General features: G+C 36.5%; 1 protein-coding gene across 1 annotated transcript in view; it reads left to right on the forward strand.

Annotated features, from left to right (window-relative positions):
- LOC138319475 (fibrocystin-L-like) overlaps window positions 1-23,127 on the forward strand; it is a 68,722-nt gene that overhangs the window by 40,973 nt on the left and 4,622 nt on the right. The window contains exons 33-60 of the mRNA XM_069262630.1: window positions 478-657; window positions 1,713-1,913; window positions 2,239-2,525; window positions 2,979-4,149; window positions 4,599-4,748; window positions 4,973-5,135; window positions 5,610-5,778; window positions 6,510-6,669; window positions 6,871-6,956; window positions 7,162-7,294; window positions 7,813-7,966; window positions 8,605-8,816; window positions 9,352-10,567; window positions 10,816-11,122; window positions 11,594-11,768; window positions 12,917-13,159; window positions 13,321-13,587; window positions 14,010-14,267; window positions 14,740-14,913; window positions 15,392-15,628; window positions 16,669-17,038; window positions 17,783-18,138; window positions 18,695-18,866; window positions 19,561-19,796; window positions 20,140-20,397; window positions 20,670-21,289; window positions 21,704-21,928; window positions 22,468-22,848. Coding sequence (XP_069118731.1) covers window positions 478-657; window positions 1,713-1,913; window positions 2,239-2,525; window positions 2,979-4,149; window positions 4,599-4,748; window positions 4,973-5,135; window positions 5,610-5,778; window positions 6,510-6,669; window positions 6,871-6,956; window positions 7,162-7,294; window positions 7,813-7,966; window positions 8,605-8,816; window positions 9,352-10,567; window positions 10,816-11,122; window positions 11,594-11,768; window positions 12,917-13,159; window positions 13,321-13,587; window positions 14,010-14,267; window positions 14,740-14,913; window positions 15,392-15,628; window positions 16,669-17,038; window positions 17,783-18,138; window positions 18,695-18,866; window positions 19,561-19,796; window positions 20,140-20,397; window positions 20,670-21,289; window positions 21,704-21,928; window positions 22,468-22,848 — 8,561 coding nt within the window. The remainder of the gene's footprint in view (window positions 1-477; window positions 658-1,712; window positions 1,914-2,238; window positions 2,526-2,978; window positions 4,150-4,598; window positions 4,749-4,972; window positions 5,136-5,609; window positions 5,779-6,509; window positions 6,670-6,870; window positions 6,957-7,161; window positions 7,295-7,812; window positions 7,967-8,604; window positions 8,817-9,351; window positions 10,568-10,815; window positions 11,123-11,593; window positions 11,769-12,916; window positions 13,160-13,320; window positions 13,588-14,009; window positions 14,268-14,739; window positions 14,914-15,391; window positions 15,629-16,668; window positions 17,039-17,782; window positions 18,139-18,694; window positions 18,867-19,560; window positions 19,797-20,139; window positions 20,398-20,669; window positions 21,290-21,703; window positions 21,929-22,467; window positions 22,849-23,127) is intronic.

A 23,127-nucleotide genomic window follows, 5' to 3' on the forward strand; every position in this document is an offset into this window, starting at 1 on the left:
ATTTCTAAGGCTGTTAATTTGGCTGTCACATTGACCAGGCTATATAATTTGATATTTCTAAGGCTGTTAATTTGGCTGTCACATTGACCAGGCTATATAATTTGATATTTCTAAGGCTGTTAATTTGGCTGTCACATTGACCAGGCTATATAATTTGATATTTCTAAGGCTGTTAATTTGGCTGTCACATTGACCAGGCTATATAATTTGATATTTCTAAGGCTGTTAATTTGGCTGTCACATTACCAGGCTATATAATTTGATATTTCTAAGGCTGTTAATTTGGCTGTCACATTGACCAGGCTATATAATTTGATATTTCTAAGGCTGTTAGTTTGGCTGTCACATTGACCATCTTGTTTGATATGGCATGAGTCTTTAGAGTATATTTTCCATTCTTTTCATCCGATTCTCATTCAGATTTCATATAGTTGCAGAACCATCTATGTGTCTTGCAGCTTTGACTTTTCCTTACAGGATATGGCACTGGCTATAGCTGGCTCCCAGGAGATGGTCAATATGAAGTTGGAGACATTGTCCAGTGGTCTTTCAATTCTCCTCAAGATAAATTTAAGATGGGCGTTTACGAGCTGATGAATGACACAAGTACTGAGGAATTACTCTTTGGATTTAATAGTGGCATCCCAGTCCATACAGGTATAGAGTCATAGTCTAAATAGGATTCTGCAGTTATCTCCTCTTGGTAGTAGATATGGATCGTTACTTTAGTTAGAGAATGACATATTGATATATATATTAGATATGCTCTCATTTTCCACTATTTTCATTGGCTTATATATGGTCAAGTGACTTTCAATATATAGCATATTGACTCTGTGTTTCCATTTTTAGAAACACTGAGTCAATATTGCTTTATGAACTTCATTGCCCAAAATCTGCATTCTTCAGGGTGGTGTTCTTTAATTTTACCAAGATTTTTCTTGTAATTGAATAAATATGCATTTTTTTAGAGATTGTTTTTGACATTTGTTAAAGCAACAACATATCTAACAGAAAAATTAAGGACCTTTGTTTGGGTCCATATGGTGGTATCATAGTTCATATTGCCGTTGTAGAACTTAAAATAATGACCAGTGACGTTATTTATTCTACTTGGGTATTATAACACCATAGGGACCTCAACAATGGTCCATAATTGATATATACCTGCATTTTTGAAAACTTTATTTTATTTCTTCACAAAAACATGTCAAAACTCTGTATAATTCTGCCCAATTCAGTATGAAAATATTGAATGGATAAATATTTAATCCATGATTTAGTATTTTAAATAATTTAATTATCTAAGCTTATAATGTGTATAGAAAATCATATCTTCATAACTATCTTCAAATTGAAATAGCTGTTGACTTTATATACTATATGATAAAGAAACATCTATATTGAAATGCATTCTGTCTACAATTTGTTCCATGTTACTTATTGAATATTCAGCTTGTAAAATCAAATATTTCTTCATAATGTATTTTAGTTGAAACAGTATTCCTTATTGAATGAGTAAAAATTATGACATTCTCTCAACACCTTACTACCTGCAAGGGTAGATAACTCTAATATGCAAATATGGAATAGGTAGAAAAAGGTAGAGGACAGGGGAAGGGTTAATTTCATCGCAGCTAATAGGAGGACTGCTTGTTCAAAGTAATTCCTTATTATGAATGATGGTTATATTAGTACTGTTTGTTCTCCAGGAACTTACGCATACGAACTCAGTAAAGCAGGTACACATTACTACTGGAGTGGCTTCTTAAATCAGGACACAGCAGATGCAGCGACAATTTCCTTCCGAGGACAATTTACAGTGTCAGAGAAAAGAAAATCTACAGAGGCTATCAGTGTAAAAATAGGAGAATCTGATGCCCAGTACACAGCACTACACTTTGTTGATTCAGGTAAAAATCATAGAGAGTTTGAAAATTAAGTGCAGAGTTCAAGACATGCTGACCAATGAAATTATAAGATATATGGTCTGATCCAATTGTAGAAAAGGAATGATAGAGAGTGTTCTAGTAATACTTATCCCATTGGACAAGAGTTCAATTTCTGTGTATTAATTATGCAGCATTCATTAAACTAATGTATACATTTCAAATATTGAGGAAATGAGAAAAAAACATTGGGGAGACATTTTATATAGACATATTGTCGCTTATTGACATTTAAATAATAGATTAAACTTAATTGCACAGTCTTAATTACTTTATTTAAATTATAAAGGTGTGACTATTGCTCCGGGAGATTGTGAGTTATCAGTTCCTGATTGTGATTTCGAGCTTGAATCAACGACATCATTCCACTTCACATTCCTTCCCTGTCTGGCAGCCGTCGTAACGTCAATCTCGCCAACTGTAGCTACGGACAAAGATGACATCATTGTCACGACATCGCTACCTGGCAACCAGTTCTGTCACACAGAGGTTACCATGGGAACCAGACCTTGTAGGGTTCATCGAGTGTTGGACGATGGGGTCATCTGTCGGATTGACCCCGGAAATGATATACTGGTAAATGAAACCTAATTATTAATTTTTATACCCCTGCAACAAAGTTAAGGGGGTATACTGGAATAGGGTTGTCTGTCCGTGCGTCCATCTGTCTGTAGACACAACATTGTCTGGTGAACTCTTCCTAAACTACTTGACATATTTTGATAAAATTCGGTACATAAAGGGGAGTTAAGTAAACTATATAGGGTTCTGCAATGTCCCCTATTAATGGAGTTATTACTAAATTTGTGCAGCGGGGGTATTAGTTATCAACTCTTGCGATAGTTCTAGACAGTTTTAATCTGTTTAGAGGACATGATATGAATGTTGCATTTGGCAAGCCTTGTGCTTTCAAACCAAGCTCAAGGGATTGAGATATCCCTGTGGAAATGAAAATTATATTGGAAAATTGCTTTTGAAAATTTGTATTTTCATATACATGTACCTTGGTATTTGATTTTGCTTTTAAAGGTTGGGGAGCGACTGCCTATTGCTGTAAGATCCATGGAACTAGGATACGCTCTGCTGGCTGTACCGAATCCAAATTTCCAGTTCCGTTCTCGGGTTATAAACGCTAAACCTGAACAAGGCTCTATTGCAGGGGGAACAACTCTTGTGATTACCGGAATGGGGTTGAACGGGGGAACACTCATGATTGGAGGGGCAGAATGTGAGGTCATTGAAGAGTCATTCACTGAAGTGAAGTGTAAAACACCACGGATGTCAGTGATGACTGGTAGTCGTGGTAATACTCGCCGTTCGGTACAATTCTTTCACAGCGAGAGTCCAGATGGAGTTCTCTCCCCTCAGTTAGCTTTTCGATATGTGCTGTCAGTAAAATTAACATCTGTTTCTCCAAAAGAAGTTTTTGGTTTAACAACTATATATTTAGGTGGCTACGGTTTTGGAAAAGACATTGACAAAGTAATTGTTAATATCGGACAAGAAAAGTGTGTGGTTAAATCAGTGAAAGATAACTTGATTACATGTGAGATTATGTGTCTATCATCTGAGCTCCATCTTGTTGAGGTCTACATTGACTCTGTCGGATTGGCACACAGTGATACACAACACAAGATACTGGGTCGGCCCGCGGTGAATTCTGTGTCCCCACAATCAGGGAGTATCTATGGAGGCGCTAAAATCACCATCACAGGCAACGCGTTTTATGAAGACTCAACAACGGTAACTATTGGTGGTAAAGAGTGCCAGCTTCTTGGACCAGTCTCAACCTGTCAAGTTATTTGTGAATTACCACCAGCAGATGGCGCTGATCTTCAACCTGTAGAGGTCAAACTTGGGTCAACAATCTTGACTGGTATGACTGCCCAGTTTACATATTCTTCTGAAAATACTCCCTTTATAAGTAGTATGCAGCCTTCTGAGGGTATGAAAGGGCAAGAACTGACTATCGAAGGAGAATTCTTTGATGCTGAATCTCGAGAAGTTCATGTGGGTGGCTCACTCTGTGCTGTTCGATTGGAGTACTCTAGACTTATTGTGTGCAAGCTTGGTGATCATGCAGCGGGTGGCACAGATGTGGTTGTCATGGTACCTGGATATGGACGGTCAGCTCCTCAGGGAGACACAAGCATGTTTACATACCTATTGGTCGTAGATACACCTGTTCATCCCAACACTGGTGAGTTAAAACCTCTTTATTGCAAATTATGTATATACAACCAGTTGAAATGTTTAAAGTTATCTTTTCAATTTAAAAATCTTCTAATTTAAAGTATCATATTCAACCCAGTAAAGTGCCCAGGACATTTGAAAATTGAAAAAAATGAAAAGGTGCTTAATAAGACGAAATTATTGCAAATTTATACAGTTTTGATAGTTTTGGTCTTATGCCTGTGCAATTGAAATGAGGCCTCAAAACAGGGAGGGGCGCTTACAAGGACATGGGTACTTATTGGGTCGAATACAGTAAAATTAACTGTATTTGACCCAATAAACGCCCATGTCCCTATAAATAGATATACCCGCGGGTAAATGTTGACTTGAAAAATAATTGTGTTTTCATTTATGAACTCCTCAAAATGTAATGATTCTTACTTTTCTGTAAATTAACTTCCATTGTCACCCCAGGACCATCCACTGGTAATCAGCGTGTTACTATGACGGGCGCTGGATTTGACCCTGAAACTACGACTGTGACCTTTGCTGGTATTCAGTGTGACATCTTGATAGAACAATCATCGTCAGAGAAACTTGTTATCTCAACACCACCTGGTTCAGGTAGGAAATATTCTTCACATTACAAGCTATATAAAATTATACTGATGATCATTGTTGAAATATCGATAAAAAGTTTTGAGACAAAAGATACTTTAATAATAGTGTCTTTTTAGATTTCCACCTTCAAAGTTCGGAAATACAGTTTAGATATATCTGATATGTAATCCGAACAATTCAGGACCATGATTATACAGAAAGTTTAATATTGGTTTTGTTTATTCTAGGTGTAGTTGACATAGAGATCACCCAGGGTACCTTACAACACATTGTTGTCGATGGCTATGAGTACAGGCGTATCACATCTGAACCCACAATAGATAGTGTAACTCCTCGGACAGCAGGCACAGCGGGAGGAACCCATGTCACTGTTACTGGATCAAACTTTGGGTAAAGTCTTTACTCTATAGAAAAGTAACATCTTTAACCCTTTATAATAACATAAGAATCCCAAGTCAAGAATTAGATTCTTCTACAAGCATTGTGTTTGACAGCTTAATATTAGAATCTTTTCCCCGAGGGTTGAGATCTCCTACTTCATCCCCAATTTTTTGTTACCTCCCTTTGCACCACATTGTGTATCTAATAATGGCATTTTACAATTATAATGTAAAGGCGACGTGACTTGGTTAAATACTGTTGTCATATCAAAAAGGTTGTTGTCAGTTGGTAGAGACCATATATATACATTTTGCTTAAGTGGCATTTTATCAAATGAATGTGCATATTATGCAATTCCTGCTGCTGTCTTTATTCCAAAGATACCTCCGTGAAATCTTTACCAGTGGTGACAATTTTCAAGTAGGATTCAATTTTACTTTTAGAAGCATTTTCATATTGAGGTTATTTCTTTTGTGTTGCCAGGTCTGACACAGAGCTTGTTGAGATAGACATTGCTGGTGTGAAGTGTATTGTCCAGTCTCTAATGGACGAGTCCTCAGTGGTGTGTATTACTGACCCTTCCAAAGGAACTAGAAGCGGAATGTTTGCCATGCTAATCAATGGTAAACCTGTACAGATGTCTACTTCAGATGTAAGTCTACACATTCTACCTCCATTTAACTAAACCCCGTACATTTAGGATTTAAGCACTTGCCCAATATAACATAAAGTCTTTTATTTTATCGTGAATAATATTTTGGTGAAAACCGAAAAATTTCTATGATCACAAAAATTTCCTCCGTGAGATTCGCAAGATACTGAGAAATGACGGAACTGCAAAGCCATATCGCCAATATTTCAAACCACTAAAATTCAATGTCAATGTTTTAAGTTTAAATCAGGAAAATTTTGACCTGGGTAATTATGCTAAAACGCTATTCTAACCATCAACAAATTAGGTTTTGAATTTAGAAGCATCTCTCAGACTATTTATCTGTTATTTCATTATCCTCAAATAACAATTGACTTCTAAGTGACTAATAATTATAGTTATATATTGTCAAGTAAATGTATTTAGTTATACTTCCATTCTGTCCCATTCCAACTTGTTTCAATTTCATATGAAGACCAAATTATGTCTCGCAAATATTTCTAGTTTTACTATTATTATCACTGAATGCATGCAGCTTGATCTCTGTACAAATGTTTTAAAACACTAGTCATAAGTTTAAATTGTTCTGCATTCTTTAAAACGACCAGTTTGGATTGTCGTATTACTGAATGAATAATTTGTATGATCAAATCTTACCACATGCTCGTTTTTTCTAAAAATTTATTATCTACATTTTGTAAGTGTTGAATGTTAGTTTTGTTTTCTGTAAGGACACCGTGGAGTTCCAGTTTGTTGACAAGTATTCGTCGCCGTTTACATGGGGAGGGTCACCCCCTCCTGTAGCGGGAGATAGTGTGATTGTCTCCCCTGAAATGACTCTAATGATAGATGTGGCTATAGTGCCTGTCCTGAACATGCTGGTCATTGATGGTAAGAGTTTTTATTTTTAACCCAAACAAATTTTTAAAAATTCTCTATAAATGTTGAAAAACGAGTATATCGGTATGAGTTGATACTTAACATTATGACAAAACTGTCAAATTAACGCACACTCAAATAAGAAAATAATACTGGTAATCTGACCCTAAATTTGTAATTTAAATCTTACACTGGTTTATGGATTTGTTTCAGGTGGAACAGTTATTTTTGATGAGACGCAAACCAGTATTCTTCTGCAGGCTCATAGCATTCTTATAATAAACAACGGAAAATTACAGGTAAATGAATATATAAAAAAATGGGAAAAAAATGTATGTGAAATGTTATGGATGAAAGAAAATCTGGAATATGGAAAAAAACGATGAAAAGAAAAATTCAAGAAAAACAAATGTTTAGTATTTTAACTGCATGATCACAATATATATGATTCTGTATAAAATTGAATATTTAATCTGACCAATGGGATTCCTTCTTTCAAAACAGGTTGGTACTGAGGAGAAGCCATACAGGAATTATGTAACAATTATGTTGTATGGTCACCATCTTACACAGGAAATAATTCCCATTTACGGATCCAAAGTACTAGCTGTCCGGGAAGGAACTTTGGATCTCCATGGTAACCAGAATTAGTCAATTTATTTTATTTTTCTAAAGGGAATAAATTGGAGATTAGAAAGAAAAAAGAAGAGCAGAGAATAGATGTATTTTTCGTTTGACTGAGTCAATATTTAATTTTATTTTACCATTCATCTAGTAGGAATAAGGAAGGTTTGTCTAAGAGACAAAAACATGTCATTGAAAAGCAGATTACTGTATTCGACCCAATAAGTGCCCCTTCCCTCTTTTTGAGGCCTCAATTTTAATTGTCAAGGCATAAATAAAGACCAAAACTATACAAAACTTTACAAATTTGCAATAATTTCATATTATTAGCAACTTTTTATTTTTTCAATTTTTTAAACGCTCTGGGCACTTATTGCGTCGAATACAGTATGCACCTTTTATTTGATTGAATCCAAGATAATGATTGGATTTTTCATAAAAGTTGCGAATTATGAAATTACACTCAGTCTAATCTAAACTGAATGTATGTAGATTTCACTATAAGATCAATTATCTCCTGCTGATATATAGGTATGCCTCGGTCAGTCTGGACAAGGCTAGCAGAAACAGCAGTATCCGGTACGTCCCGGATTGTCCTGAGCAACCCCGTTAATTGGCGACCAGGCGATGTGATTGTTATAGCAACTACCGGCAACAAAGCTTCGCAAGAAGAGACGGAAACAAGGTGAGTTGATATAATGCCATGTTTTAAACATATTCCATTGGCAATATCACCCAATCTCTAGAAAGAAACATAGTAGAATTGAATTTAAGGGAGCTCACAACAAAATGTCTGTCTGTTTTAAATGCTCCACATTGAAGAAAGAAGCCTACAGTGTTGTTCATGTCTGTCCTTTCCAGCCCATCCTCTCTTATTAGTTCCAGTTATATCCCATTTCTTCAGGCCTAATATGCAGGGTTTTGCAGACAGTTCTGATTTCTTCCAGTTATGTCTCAAAGTTAGACGCTTGTCAGGAATAAAAGAAAAAGTATTTTACTTTTAGACAATAAGCAAATAGTAGACTCTGCATCTGTGACATCAGCAAATATAAGACTGCGCTAGTACAGCAGTTTTTTCAGCAATAACTCATGTCCCCTAAACCTCTTGTGAAACAGAATGGACTTCATGTTCATCTTTCTTATTATATGTTTGTTTGTGATCAAGGTTCAAGGTTAGAGGTAAAGGTCACTGCTTCTGTATAAGCATATAAGAAATAGATGGATTACATAACTGGCCTGTTCCACCATGTCATAAATCTTAAGACACATGGTTTATATTGGCAATATTTGGTAAATGTCTGACAATGACTTTGTATTTTGTAGGATAATCGAAGAAGTATTTGAAGATGGACATGTATTAACCTTGACCGAGCACCTGGATTACGAACACCTAGGGCTCACATTGACTCACGCCGGGCATGACTTTTACGTACGAGCAGAAGTTGGCCTATTAAGTCACAATGTCAAGGTCGTTGGTAGCGACAAGGACAGCCTACCAGAAAGAGTCCAGGCTTGTCGGGAAGGGTTTACGCCAGGTGAGAATTCATACATTGTATATTTACACAGCAAATAACAAACAATGTAAATTGAATTTACAGAATTTATTAAAAGCTTTGCATATATGGGGCGCCTGTCATCTTAGCAATTACGTTCCTTTGACCAAATGGGGTATAGCTGTTGGATATTTGAACCCCATATTGCTGAAGAGCTATTGCCAATAACCCATTGAGAACACAACTTGCAAATCTAATGGTTAACCAGAAGCTCTGGAGTATCATGTTTTACCTTAAAATCCTGAAAACATCCCTTTGACTGGCTATATCATAGCAAGTTAACATTCAGAAGTAAGTACTGTGTATTGCCAAGTTAAAATGGTTGGTTATGCACTTTTAGACAAATCAGGTATTATTTAATAAAAAGAAATAATTCTAACATAGTCTTTAATACATTTCCTTATATCGAATATTTAATTTTATTAACATTGTAATAATGAAACGTAAAATGAATTTGAGATTATTTCTAAGAGTAGAGTTGTCTTATTACAACATCTACTTTGCCTTTTAATCACAGATGAGTTTGTGACACAGTCCTGCTTCAGTAGACGATTTGGAGCTGAGATTTCATCAGATGACTTTGGTGCACAAATCATGGTCCATACACCAGAACCTAGCAGAGAGCAAGCCTTGGTACGCATAAACAATACGGAAATCACGTACGCGGGACAAGCCTTCCACCGTGGACGACATCCAATTCACTTCCATACGAACGGAGATATGTCAAAGTCTTACATCCAAGGGTCTGCGATTCACAGTACATTTAATCGAGCATTAAATATCAGAGACACTAGCAATTTACTTGTAGAGAATAATATTTTGTTTGATGTGATGGGTGGAGGAATCGTTATTGAAGAAGGCCTAGGGATTGGAAATGTTATACAAAACAATTTGGCAGTATTCGTCAGGGGTTCGCCTCGTCTGCTGAAGGATGATATTGCAGCAGCATCTTTTGCAATTGCAAATCCCAACAATATTTTAAAGTACAACACAGCTGTAGGAGGCACCGACTTTGGATTTTGGTACAAGTTCGATCATGATAAACCTACCAATATTGAACTGGATCTAAGACCACAGACTGTATCGGGAAGACAATTCTATAGCAACACTGCTCACTCTTTAGGACGCTATGGTCTTTGGGTAACACAGGATTTTACGGAAGATCATGAGAGGATCACTTTTGGTGGAGCGCCTGCAACAGATCTTTTTGATAATTTTACAACATATTTGTGTGAAAAAGCCGTTGAAATAAGTTATGCTCAGGAAGTCAGCCTTAGAAATTTGTTTTCATTGCATAATGATTTAGCAGCATTAGAAATCAAAACCATTCCTGATATTCAAGGGACTTTATCCAATCACAATAGCTGTATACAAAACGGAGTGTTTGTTGGATATGATTCCAGGCTTCCTTTGCATCACGGATGGGACGCCGGTGATGGGTCAGCTGCAGTTACATGTTACGGAGTTGTCTTACCTTACGGCAAAGTTGGAGCGATTGATGGCATAACATTTGTAAATTATGACACTCTTGGTTCCAGTGCCATTACATTTACTGCTGTAGACGATGCATGTGACGTCGGCTTTAGCTATAAAGTCACACAGGTTGCCTTTATCAATACCGCCCAGCGTGTTAAATTCCTGTCTGAATATTCTGGAGTCATTGAGGAGGATGGAAGTCTGACTGAGAGCTATGATGCATCAAAGTTAATTGTTTGTAGTCCACCGTTCCTTAGGTAAGGCAATTACAATTGTATTTTATGGTGATGTATTTCAGGCAATTTACAGTATTACCACCATTTTGTAGTAGCGTGAAGTTCTGTTTAAAAAGAAATATTTTGCAGAACACTCTTGCCCAGCCTATACACGTATATATCTTCATTATGGTGGAAATAAAATTCTGCTTCTTCTTCTTTTTACTTAATAAAAAAAGTTTACTGCATTTTAATATATACTGAATAATTAAAAGTAAATAATGTTTCAGCGTTTGTACCAAGGACTTTTCGACCCAGGACCAATTCAACCACGGTTCTACGGAAGTTTGTCTCTGCCCTTCTGAGACAAAATTTCATCGTCTGGTACTTGGTGTAAGTCCGCCCATAGATAGGGAGAATCCACTTCGAGCCACCTACCTTGGTGGTTCTTCTTTTGCTCACTACTCTTCCGGAAGTCTCTCAGAGAGACCAAGATGGGCCATGACTGTAATGGAAAACTCCAATGGTATTCTTTTGGAACTCGATGTGCATGTGAACAATATCAGTTATTCAGGAATTATCTCTGACTTCAATCAGGTAAGTCAAGCAATTATTGTATTTTGTAGTATTTTAGATAATTTGCACATGCAGCTGTACAAAAAGTGTTCTCACCATACTCTTTCAATTATTCATTTATGCATGGGTTGAAAGAAGACAGAATTTATTGGGAAACCCAGAATTCTTGATATTCTTATATCTATTAAACTACCGGTACATTTGTTGCCAGTGATGAAGATTGCTCAATTCTTTTAATTCTTTCTGTACTGTTGTCAAGATGTCGACAAAAATTTACCCTCCATCTTCATATTCCCTACATGATAGAGCGAAAACAGCACCTGTTAGATATAATTCCACTGTTATACAAATGCAATGATATATTTTAAACATGAACAATATTTAAAACTTCTAATCATGTATGGATGTGACTTAAAACAAATGCTTCCTGAGATGATATTGGAATGGTTTCATTTGTTTGGTATAATGCTTATTGATTGACTGACTTTACAGGGTTCTGATGATACTGTGAACTACCTGATACTCTGCCACTCTGTGAAGTCTAAGCCAGACATGTTTATGTATAATGGAGAAACTGAGAGGAAGGAATCTCCGTCTGCCTTGACATCAACAGATAAAGATGGCGCTTGGCACTACAACGAGGACACCAACGTGCTTTGTTATATAGGTGATTGACATTTAGCTGATACTGCATTGAATATTCCGAATTTGCATACTACAGAGTTATCTGCACTTGCAGGTAGGTATTGATTGTGACGTCATATGTTTGCGAGTGTAACGTTATACGTTTCGCAGAAAACGACGTGAATTACGCTCACAAAATAATGACGTAACAATCGATACCTACCCGCAAGGGAGCTAACTCTGTAATATTCAAAGACGGAATAGCATGTAAGCATGATTCCACATGAAACTGGGAAGTATCATGTCTGCTCCCTTTGTTTAAATCGTTTAATTTCTAGGATTCAGATTGGAAAGTATGATTGCATATTTTTGTATTTATGTACTAAAGTTAGAACATCTTGTAATATTCGTTAAAAAAATTTGGATTGCGGTGGCCAAGTGGTTAAGATGTGCCATCATATTACTACAGACACTCCACCTCTGGATCACAAATTTCAATCTCATGCGAGGCTGTTGCCAAGTAATGACCGTAGGTGGGTGGTTTTTCTGTTGGTTCTCTGGCTTTCCTCTACCTAAATCTGGCACGCCTTAAATTACCCTGCAGGCTTTCATGTTATTGGGACATTGCAAAAACAAAGACCATCAAAATGGTATCCTTTAAAGATGCTCCTCCACCGACGAATGGTATTTTTTCTGTATCGAAAGCATGAGTCTGGCATGAGTATTTTTCTTCAGTTACAAATTAAATTTATTTACCTTACACCATTACCATTATTTAAAAAGTTATTTTAATTGGAGATAAAATATTAAAAAATTATCAATTGCGTCCTGCAAAAAAAATACACAGCACTAGCCCTATGTCCTTTGCGGAATGAAGTCCTGATTGCGCATATACATGTACCAAAAGCAAATAAATGATTTCATATGTATTTTTGTTTTTTGTGTTAATTACATGTATGTATACAAGATTAAACATCATTTATTGTTCAAATTATGTGTATCATTTATGCTCTGTTGGCGGCAGGGCATCTTTAATGTTAGATTTACATTATTAATCAACACATTTCTCTATAATTCTAAATTTTCCTTTTACCAGCTAGGTTCCCTTCACCTACTGCTCCTTAAAAATGAATCTTGACGAAAATAAATATTACCTGTATCATGACACCTATAACTTTACTTTGTTTGTAGTTTCATCTTTGCATGACAAGCCTGCGGAAAAGACCAAATTCTCCTCCATCGCGTACACCGACGACCGCCCAATCAATGTGAACATGTTCAAGTGTAGATATGATGGCTGTGTTTTACCGGACAAGAAAGAAATACCTCCCAGCTGTGTTCCTGACACTACACAAGTACTGAAGACCTGGGAACAGTTCTGTAACAGTCTCGACCAGAAATGTCAGGATGGCACTGACGTTGAAATTAAAGCTGGTTTGTTTACTTTTAATATTATTTTGTGCTTCATTTTTTCCTTATTTGGGGTTGTTTATATTGTAGTCCACATTTAAGAAGATCAGGTGATAGGTTATGTTTCTTGTCATGCACTCGTATAAATTTAAGCACAAGGAAACATTGATGATTTTGTTTTCTAGGTGTTTGGGTTACCATGGGGACAACATCTACAGCACAATTAAACAAGCTAATTATCAGAGGAGCATTAAAAGTTCAAAACAGGGCTGATGTGGAAGTCATCATCAAGGCGACCTATATTGTAATAATCGGCGGTCAGCTTATAATTGGATGTGAAGAACCCTTTGTTGGTACAGCAAACATTGTGTTACTTGGCAGTCGTAGGACGCAAGATTTTACAGTTCACAGTCAGAGTGGTGTGGATATTCCTATTGGTGCCAAAGTTTTAGGTTTGTTTGTATTAAAATAATAAATATACAGTTGAACCTCCTTTAATATAAGTTTATTATACTCAGAGACCTATTTTATTCATAACTGTAATTTATCAGTCCCTCTCAGTTTATACATATGATGCTATACCGAATTTAAGCTATGTTAACACTGTTTAACCCCTAACATTTCATAATGGACTGGTCTTGTCTTTGACTATGAAGAGTCTAAATGTGTCTTTAGGGGTGACTAAGTTAAATGTAGCTTTGTAATAGAAAACAAAGCAAAAGGAACAATAACGATAGTGTTGGGTTATTCTGATGTTGGCAGTTCAATTTCAATGAATATTTAATGCTCAGATTGCTTTTCAATATTCCATTTTATGAAAAACATTGTTTCAAAAACATACATGTTCTGATTGTTACCTTTTGTTCAACTTTAGCTTCGTTTGGAGGGTTGACCTTAAATGGCACTGGACCCAAAATTCCGTGGACTACTTTAGGCAAATCAGCCATGGCTGGGGATACATCTGTAACTTTGGTTACAAGAGTAACAGACTGGAAAATGAATGATGAAATCTTGATCACGGCTACAGGTTACAATCCCAAAGAGGCAGAGAAACGACGAATAAAATCTGTCATAAATGATGGGTCTACAACAGTCATTGAACTGAACTCGGCACTTGCTTACAGTCATACAGGTAAATATGTTAATTATATATTAATTATAGCATTGTACATGAATCCGTGGATGGCATGGATGTGTTATACCTGGTCATAAGTTAGAAAATAGCAAATTTGATTGATTATACATCCAAATTCAAGTTTATACGTTTTACAACCTTTTCATGGCATTTTCAGTAATTTTTCAATTTAATGTTTTTGTAGTTACCTATACTGTTTCAGCAGTGGATATTACCATAGCACCAAACTTAAGAATTAATAGGTTGCTGTTCAATTTTACTTTCAGCTAGGATACCTGGTACTTTATCTTTCATCACACTATTCGTAAGTGTATCAAATCTATGGTCTCCTTAGCTCTCTATTATTTTTGCTTTAACTCACTCATTCCTGAAAATTCATAGTGGACTGTTCCATCCTTTGAATTAGAAGATCTCAAAAGTAACTACAGGGGTGAATGGGTTTTTGCTATTATTGTCTTTTCTCTTATAGTTGGGTCTGAGAATTTTAATGGAACATCCTACTCCATCGCAGCAGAAATTGGCGATCTTACACGAAATATAAAGATTGTTGGAGAGGATTATGATGGTATGATGAAGGAGGCGTTTGGAGCAAGGGTTGTCGTGGGAACCTGGGAAGAAAGAGATACTGGAGAGGTTTGGCAAGGTAGGTACATACAAACTATTAAGTCCTGATACATATCAATAATTGACATTTTCTTTTGGCTTATCAAATTATTTTTTCTTGTTTGATGAATTACAGATAGAAAATTAATCTCAGTCAGATAGCTTTACGTAACTATTCCGTCATTATTATATTTTATTGTTCTACACCATTATTAACATAATCATGAAATTTTCTTCATTGACCATTTTGTAAAAGATATAATTTTCTTAAACTATTTAATTTTTCCATCATGGGAAAATCTTTTTGAAAATTATTTAAATCTGGAATCCATTCGCTCACAAATACTGCATTAGGTACAAAATGAAGTATAAAACAGTTCATTTGAGATAATGCCATCTGTGCATTATTGCAGGGTTTGTCTCTCAAGAAAATTTCAAAGTTTACAATTTTGCTTACGAAGGTTGTATTGTCATGGGTGTAAACTTCTCATACAAACTCTATTATTGGGTCCCTGCAGGTTATGCTCGACTTCAGAACACAGAGTTTTACCACACTGGTCAAGAAGGCTGGACTTCCCCTAATGACCCTCGGTTCTCCATTGTATACAAAGACACAGGGTCAGCCAGGGTGCCATCATCGCCCAGCTCCCTCAGGCACTGTGTGTTCCACGATGGATTTAATACTGCAGTGGGGATTTTTGGAGCGCCAGACTTTCTATTGGAATACAACATAGTGTATCACACAGTTGGAGCAGGTAACGTTTTGGTTGTTATTATATTGTTAAACCTCATTGATGAATCACAGTAACTGATTGGTCAAGAGACGTCATGTGTGAGGGCGACAAAATATTTTATTTTACCTCACTGTTGAGTCACAGTCGCTGATTGGTCGAGAGACGTCACATGTGCGGGCGACAAAACATCGTGAATCCCGTTGAACGTCATGTTCAAAAATCATGTTTCCCCAATGTGGAGCCCCTCGTACGTTTAGCAAGAGTTGTCGTTCGTGTAACGGAACTCTCCGAGGTATTCCGATAACAAACAAAATGGATGGCAGACGACGCTGCCTTTGACCAAGGAAATTAGTAATATTCTCAAATCGTATTTACCTTGGGATATGCTCTCGGGAAATATGACATGCCTTGGGTAAACAAAGTGTCATGTCTCCCTACTGCCAGGACAATAAATATTTAATAGTCCAAATGGTCAAAAGGCGTGATTTTGTTATTTCCAATAAACAACTTCTCTGAAACTAAGCATTCTAGCACTTACGCATTCTAGCACTCAAATTGCATTGGTAACATCCTGATCAAGTGGGGGTTGTATTGATTTTGGGAAAATTTCTCACTTTGGTGCCAAAAATATCACCAAACTTTTTCAAGTGGTTTTAATTGACCTAAGTATGGTCCTATTCTGTAAACTATATATAGACATTTCTAACATCGCAAGACACACTGACTTGGAGTACGACTTTGATACTGTCAAAATGCAAAACTTGCAAATGTCATCAGTTCTACAGAGGTCTATATTGCGCCAAAGGTAGTAACATGTTTTCTTCTTGATGTGGTATCTATCACTCCTATGCATTTAATGATTTTCATGAAATGGCAAAGTTACACAATAGTGAAAAAATATATTTAAGCTCCTGAAAAGTCATGTCGGTCTCTTGGAGTCAATGTCTGAAGTCATGTTAGGGATACATGTCTAGTTATAATACAACAGCTTTTAGAGAAATCATAGATTGAATAACCAATGGAAATATTGTAATGATATGAATCTTATCTAATTCTTTCAGCTATACAAACACGATCCCCCAATACCATGCTGTACCACAACCTTGTCAGTTTGATGTTGTGGAAGGGAACGTATGGAGACCATTATGACACAAAATTCTCAGACTATACTGGATCCATCGAGAGTTTTACAGAAGTTGACGTAGTCATGGTCGGAAATCATATTTCGTCTTCTCAGCGAACCTGCCTAAATGCATTCCCACATCCTTGCAACAGTACAGCTGTCACATGGAGAGACAATGTTGTCCACACGTGTCTGATCGGTGTGGGGCTTTTCCCTATGAATGAAGGACAGCCTATTGGCGTCGACTGTGTTAGATACACAGGAGTCACGTCCTACAAAAACTGGGACTTTGGCTTTTTCTACACTGGGTAAGCTCAAATGTATAAATGTATACACGGAATGCTTTTGTATAAGTCGCACTGGTGTATAGGTCACACTCCCGAATTTCAGGCAAAAAGTCACGACTTGTACTTCGAAAAATACGGTAGATAGTGTTAAATGCCAACTGGAAAATTGACCTTGGGGCCAAGTGATTTCTTTTAAATATTAAGTCTTGAATCACATCAAAAACTGGAAAGGTAAGCTCTATATCATTTTCACGAAAATTGTTAAAGTATTCTGATTTTGCAAATGTCAACATATTTTCTATCTTTGGTCAAATATCAACGGAGATGACAATGAAAGTTGTGAATATAAATATATTTCATGATATTGATTGCCTATCAAATACATACAAATTACGGCTGTATGACTGAAGTTATAAGAAATTGAAATTTCCCATTCAAAGACTGTTGAATCCTTATGTAGAATAAATCTGGCTCTTGTCTAACTCTGGATCCCAGTCACCGTACTGTTGCAAAAGTTTTATGACATTTTCAATTTTCATTTATATTGATTAAAACCTGTATACAAGTAACCCAGAAACATGGCTACATACCAGCTAAATATGTTGTTCTTGCACGGTACCGTTGATATCTGGTTTAGGCAAGTTACGCGGTAGCAGTTATTGAACAAAAAATAAGCGATTTATTCTGGGAAATAACAAGTAATGTAAGGAGACAAAGTGAAGATGCATTGTAATAGGATAATGAATTAAGATAATATCATTGCAGTGCTGCCAGTGTGGAGTTTGATGGTGTAACAGTACTGGACAATGGGGTTGGAATCTGGAGTTCCATCCATTCTTCTGTTGCCTCATCACATACACATGTTGACAAATATATGATGGTCAACAACAGTCTGGTAGTGTTACGATCACATAATTTCGACTGTGACAAGGACAGGATCAACACGACAGACAACAGCTACAAACTAAGTAGAAGTGTTGGGCGTTCATTCAGGATAGAAAAAAGCGGATTTGTCGGTGTGACCATTGGATCCTTCACAAGATCTCACAACGAGGGTCCAGGCCGACCTCTACTTGATACAACAACTTATAGTTCTATCGGTGGGCGGACAGAAATTAGAGGTATGTTATACGTCATAATTATGGCTACAAATAAAATCATGATATCTTCAGTGGTGTTTCTGTCCATCTCTTTGTCCGAAAAATGCACTCTCTCGGTTTCATTTCTAAATGAGTTTTAACCAAACTGCACACATTGATATAGATTCAAAATGCATTGGACAAATTTCAGGGGTTGCCTGGTCAAAGACTAAGTCACCATATACAGGGCCATAATAACAGTCTATGATTGAAAATGATATTTACATCAACACAGGAACAGTTTGATTTCATCAGGTTTTCATGTAAGCCTTATTAGGAATGATCCCATAAAAGAAATACTATAATATGCAGTAAATGAGATGGGTTGGGTAAAATTGGAAATCAAATCTTTATTTGAATGAATGCCAGAACAATCCAATGGAGTTGGGGTAACCCCTGGGCTTTAATCCTAAGGTTTCTCAAAATCCACACTTTATCTATTGTTACGGTGATAATAAAAAGCAGTAAGATGCATGTACAATTAATAATTCATCTGTTGAAGTAATTAAAATGATCTGTGATACTAATATTTTTTCAGGTACGACATTTGCCAATCTGCACAAATGTCAAAATTTTGAGGATCGAGCAATATCAACAAGGCCTAATGCTTCTGATTTTATTCACCCTACGTTTGTACAAAAGGTCCATGTAGTTCCTGAACATAGCAACAATAAAGATCGCCTATTCTACCTACACCATCCAGGTATAGGGTAAGTAAATGTACTTGTTTTTGCATTTATCACAAATATAATCTCCCCTTCCCCCCTCCCCCCCTCCCCCCCAAACAAAGTTAAAAAGTTAATGGGGTGTATACTGGAATCGGGTTGTTCGTCTGTCCATCCGCCCTTCTGTTTGTAAACACAACTTTGTCACCTGACGTGAAAGGGAGTTGAGTAAACTATATACTGGGGTTCTGCTATGTCCCCTATTAATAGGGTAAGTACTAAATATGTGCAGCGGGGGTTTTAGTTGTCCACTCTAGCGAAAGTTCTAGTTGATTTTGAAGAATTATTCAAACCAGATCTGAGCATAATCTTAATAAGAAGTATGACAAGAGACGTGAGGGAAGTTTGATACGGAACCATAATTCTGTTTCATAATACAAGGATTTGACACTGATGGTAACTGGACACCACACGTCTTTTTTGACTTCTGTTTATGATTCTAAGGACACCAAACAGTTGTTAATTTAGCACTTTGGACTTATTAGTGATGTGAGTAAATATACAAACCGGCTATATTCTAATATTGATTGTAGTGACATTATCCGGGAAAATGTTTCAAGCATTTAGATCCTTGCGTTTTGATTTACTGCAAAATTCCAGTTATTTGATTAATGTTTACAATAAAAGTTTCTTAGAAATTCGTCTTACATTTTAGCAAAAAAATAATTTTGAACTATAGGCAAATGAATATGCCCGACAGTGTACACATGGAACATGATGGCCACAAGAAAGTCCTAATACATGACAGGGATGGAAGTATGCTGGGACAAAGTGGAACCGTTCTATCCATGTCGGAGGGGATATCAGACCAAGGGCCAGACAAAGGATACAGTGCCTATAACATACCCAGACAAATGCTTCTAGACACTTCCACTGGCAATATTCTTGACCCAAAGGAAATCGCTTCAGAAACAGGTTTGCTGTTCTTTTATAGATATATATTGGAGTTCATTACAATTGGTATTGTTACTGTAATAGTGTTACTGAATATATCAGGGGCAGGAGAAGAAACAGAACGGCTATAGTTTAGAATCGTTCATTGTTGTTGCTGATTTCTTCAAATTTGTTTTCATTGTTAATTATTGCTTGTCAACTGTTGTTGCAGCAGTATGTACGTTTTGTTGTAATATGTTCACTTATTCATGTTTGATCATCATACTGCTCATTTCCTTGGTTTGTTGTTGCGTTTTGATATTTTGTATGCACTTATTACATGTAATACTGTTGTACATAAAAATCTGATCATCTTCTTCATCAGGTATCATTAGAGATCCAAGCTGTACTTTGATGAAATCATGGCAGGCCCATCTGTGTACACAGTATCTGTACAAGATGGTGATTATTGAGAGCATGGACTCTGACACTGAGACCCGTAGTCTCTCACCAATTGCCTTCCTGGGAGAGTCTGGCACCATAAATTACCTTGACTTAATTAATGGTCCAAAGGATGGGGGAACCTGCTTTAGCAACACATGTCAAAAATATACTTCAACATTTGCAGTTGTTGTGGCAAATAGTAAGTGATAAGTCTTGTGCATTTTGGTGTATTGTAATTTGCTTTAATTTATTATCTTAATTTTATTTTACAGGTGAATATTGCTTGCTTTTTTTCCCGATACAGATGCAGAAGCAATGAAATTAAATTTCATTGAAAACAAAATTTAAAAAATGTATAATATAATTAAAACAAATTATTTGATAAAGTAACTTTTTTGTCTTTCTCTTATATTAAACATACAGTATGAGGTCAGAAGTGCTTATAGTATAATGATGATGTGTCTATTTCAGGCCTGTCGTACAAGCTGTTCTTCACAAACACTCCTCCGCAATGGCTACGTCTCACCATGCTTCATTCAGAAACGTCACACAAAGTCAAAATTGCCATCCACTATTCCAAAGCTAACAGAATTGATGTGTTTGCCTCTGGCGATTACAAAGCACCCATGAACAGTTTCTACGACGAAGATGAATTTATGTTTCATATGGATACGGCCACTAACAAATACAAATACATCCCGACAGTGAGTGACGATTGTGGAGCCAATTTCTACGAGTCAAGCACTAAACTACTTCATGTTATTGTCTGTGGTGATGGGGCCATTGATATAAGGATATCACAAGCTGTTTTTCTTCATCTCTCCCTGCCAACATTATCTTCTGAAGATCCGATATTAACAGTTCTTGTAAAACAATTGGCGCAATATGTAGGGGTGAGTGAAGGTCTGGTAAAGGTCAGAGAGGCCATCTCTGAATCAACGACCCGCCATAAGAGGTCTGGTGCCACTACGACGTACGTTGTACAGATCGCTGACAATCCTTGCAACACTACAACTTGTGCATCTGAATCTCTTACATTGGAAGCGGTAGACCTTGTGAATTTAGCCAACAAACTTGTCAATGCATATCTGGTGAGTAGATCACTTCCATTACAAGTAAGTATCTTTAGTACGGTTTTTCCGATAAGTGTTTATCTGTCACATTTCAGATAGTCATACTAAGCCACATTTATGTGTATGACTTGTGCTATTTGCAAAAATGGTAATGAATCATCTATCGTTGTTCAGTCATAGATAACACCGTACTTGTGTCAGTTGACAGGTATCCTATCCAAAATTGTTTGGTCTATTTTCCCTTATTGCGTGAAGGTATACAGGGTTTCATTTTAATGCAAAATATAAAAGAAAAAGAAGAAAAATTACCCGATTTAAACATAAGGTCAATTTGTTTTTTCGGGTGAAATAAAAGAATGAAATGGAATGGCATTATTTCAATTAAAGATAAAGTCAATTAACCATGGTTTCATTTTTATTTTTTATTTACAGTTAGGACAGATCAGTGACATTTTGAATGTAACTGTCAATACCCTGAGTGTAGACGAAGTGTTACCGCCCAGTACTGATCCAACATGGCAAACTATCGTGGATTCTGGTAACGTGACGACGGTCCTAAAGGTGCTGGACAGTCTACAATTCCACACACCCATCATAGAGGACACTGAGGGGAACCCCTTCCAACAACAGCCTGTTCTTCACTTCATTGATGAAAATGTACGTGGAAAAGCTTCTATCACTGCTCCAATGTAAACTATTCAACCTAAAAAAGTTAACAAGATTTTATCAAATTTGGTGCAATAAGATAAAGATGTTCCACCGCTGACGAATGGTATTTTTCTGTATCAAAAACAGCAGACGAATTTGTATTTTTCTTCAATTACAAAAGTTACTTACTTTATACCTTCACCATCATTTAAAAGTTTGAGCTTCTTATTTTACTTCAAGATGAAGTTATTAAAAACAAGTAATTGTGACCCGAAAAAAATTTCATGGCAATGTGCCCTATATGGAATGAAGTACTGTACCAAAAGCAAATCGAATTATTTTATATGTATTTTTGTGTTAATTAGACACGCATATACACGATTTAACATCAGTTATTGTTCAACTGATTGGTATCATTTATGATGGTGGTGAAGCATCACTTTAATAAACGCTAGAATTTATTACCATATCTAAGCGGCATCACCATTAATGCCTTTAAGAACAAGATGTTCTCCAGAAGTTTGTAAATTCTGCTATGTATATTTTAGGGAGATCATGCGTCAGTTCTGGGAATATCTGCAATGCCATGGGAAATCACCGCCACTTTGAGATCAGGGGCGGGCAACTCTAGCGGCTGCACCCCAACCCTGACAGGAACTACGACAGTCAACTTTGAAGACGGCTGGGCAAACTTTACAGATTTATCAATTTCCTGTACCGGAGAAGCCTACATTATTGATTTTGAAGTCACTTCACCGACAGGGACCAATTTTACCTTAGCTTCAGGGAATCTGACAATTCTGAGTCGGAATGTTTCAGCTGCCATTGTATCGGTATCCAATCCAAAGTACACCGGTGAGGCGTTTAACGTTACTATCAATCTGAAGGATGCAGCCACAGATGCTGTTATCGAGGATGTTGGTTGGAAGGTATGTTGGTACACGTACTATCAAATGAAGGTAACTGGTGTAGCAATGTCAGAGCGTAAATTCTGTCATCCATTTTCTTCCTGCAAATGAAAGATTTTGTTGTTATGAGACGGAGTTAAATTGTAGGCTCTACTATTCAAGCGCAATTAAATTTTAGATAAAAAAGGATATTGAGATATTGAAAATGTTAATTCAATGATTAATATTCGTAATCATTATCATAATTTTATGAACAATATAAAAAAAATAACGCAACCATGCTTTTCGCAACATTTTTCA

The sequence above is a fragment of the Argopecten irradians genome, chromosome 3, assembly GCF_041381155.1.
Source record: "Argopecten irradians isolate NY chromosome 3, Ai_NY, whole genome shotgun sequence".
Taxonomy (NCBI): domain Eukaryota; kingdom Metazoa; phylum Mollusca; class Bivalvia; order Pectinida; family Pectinidae; genus Argopecten; species Argopecten irradians.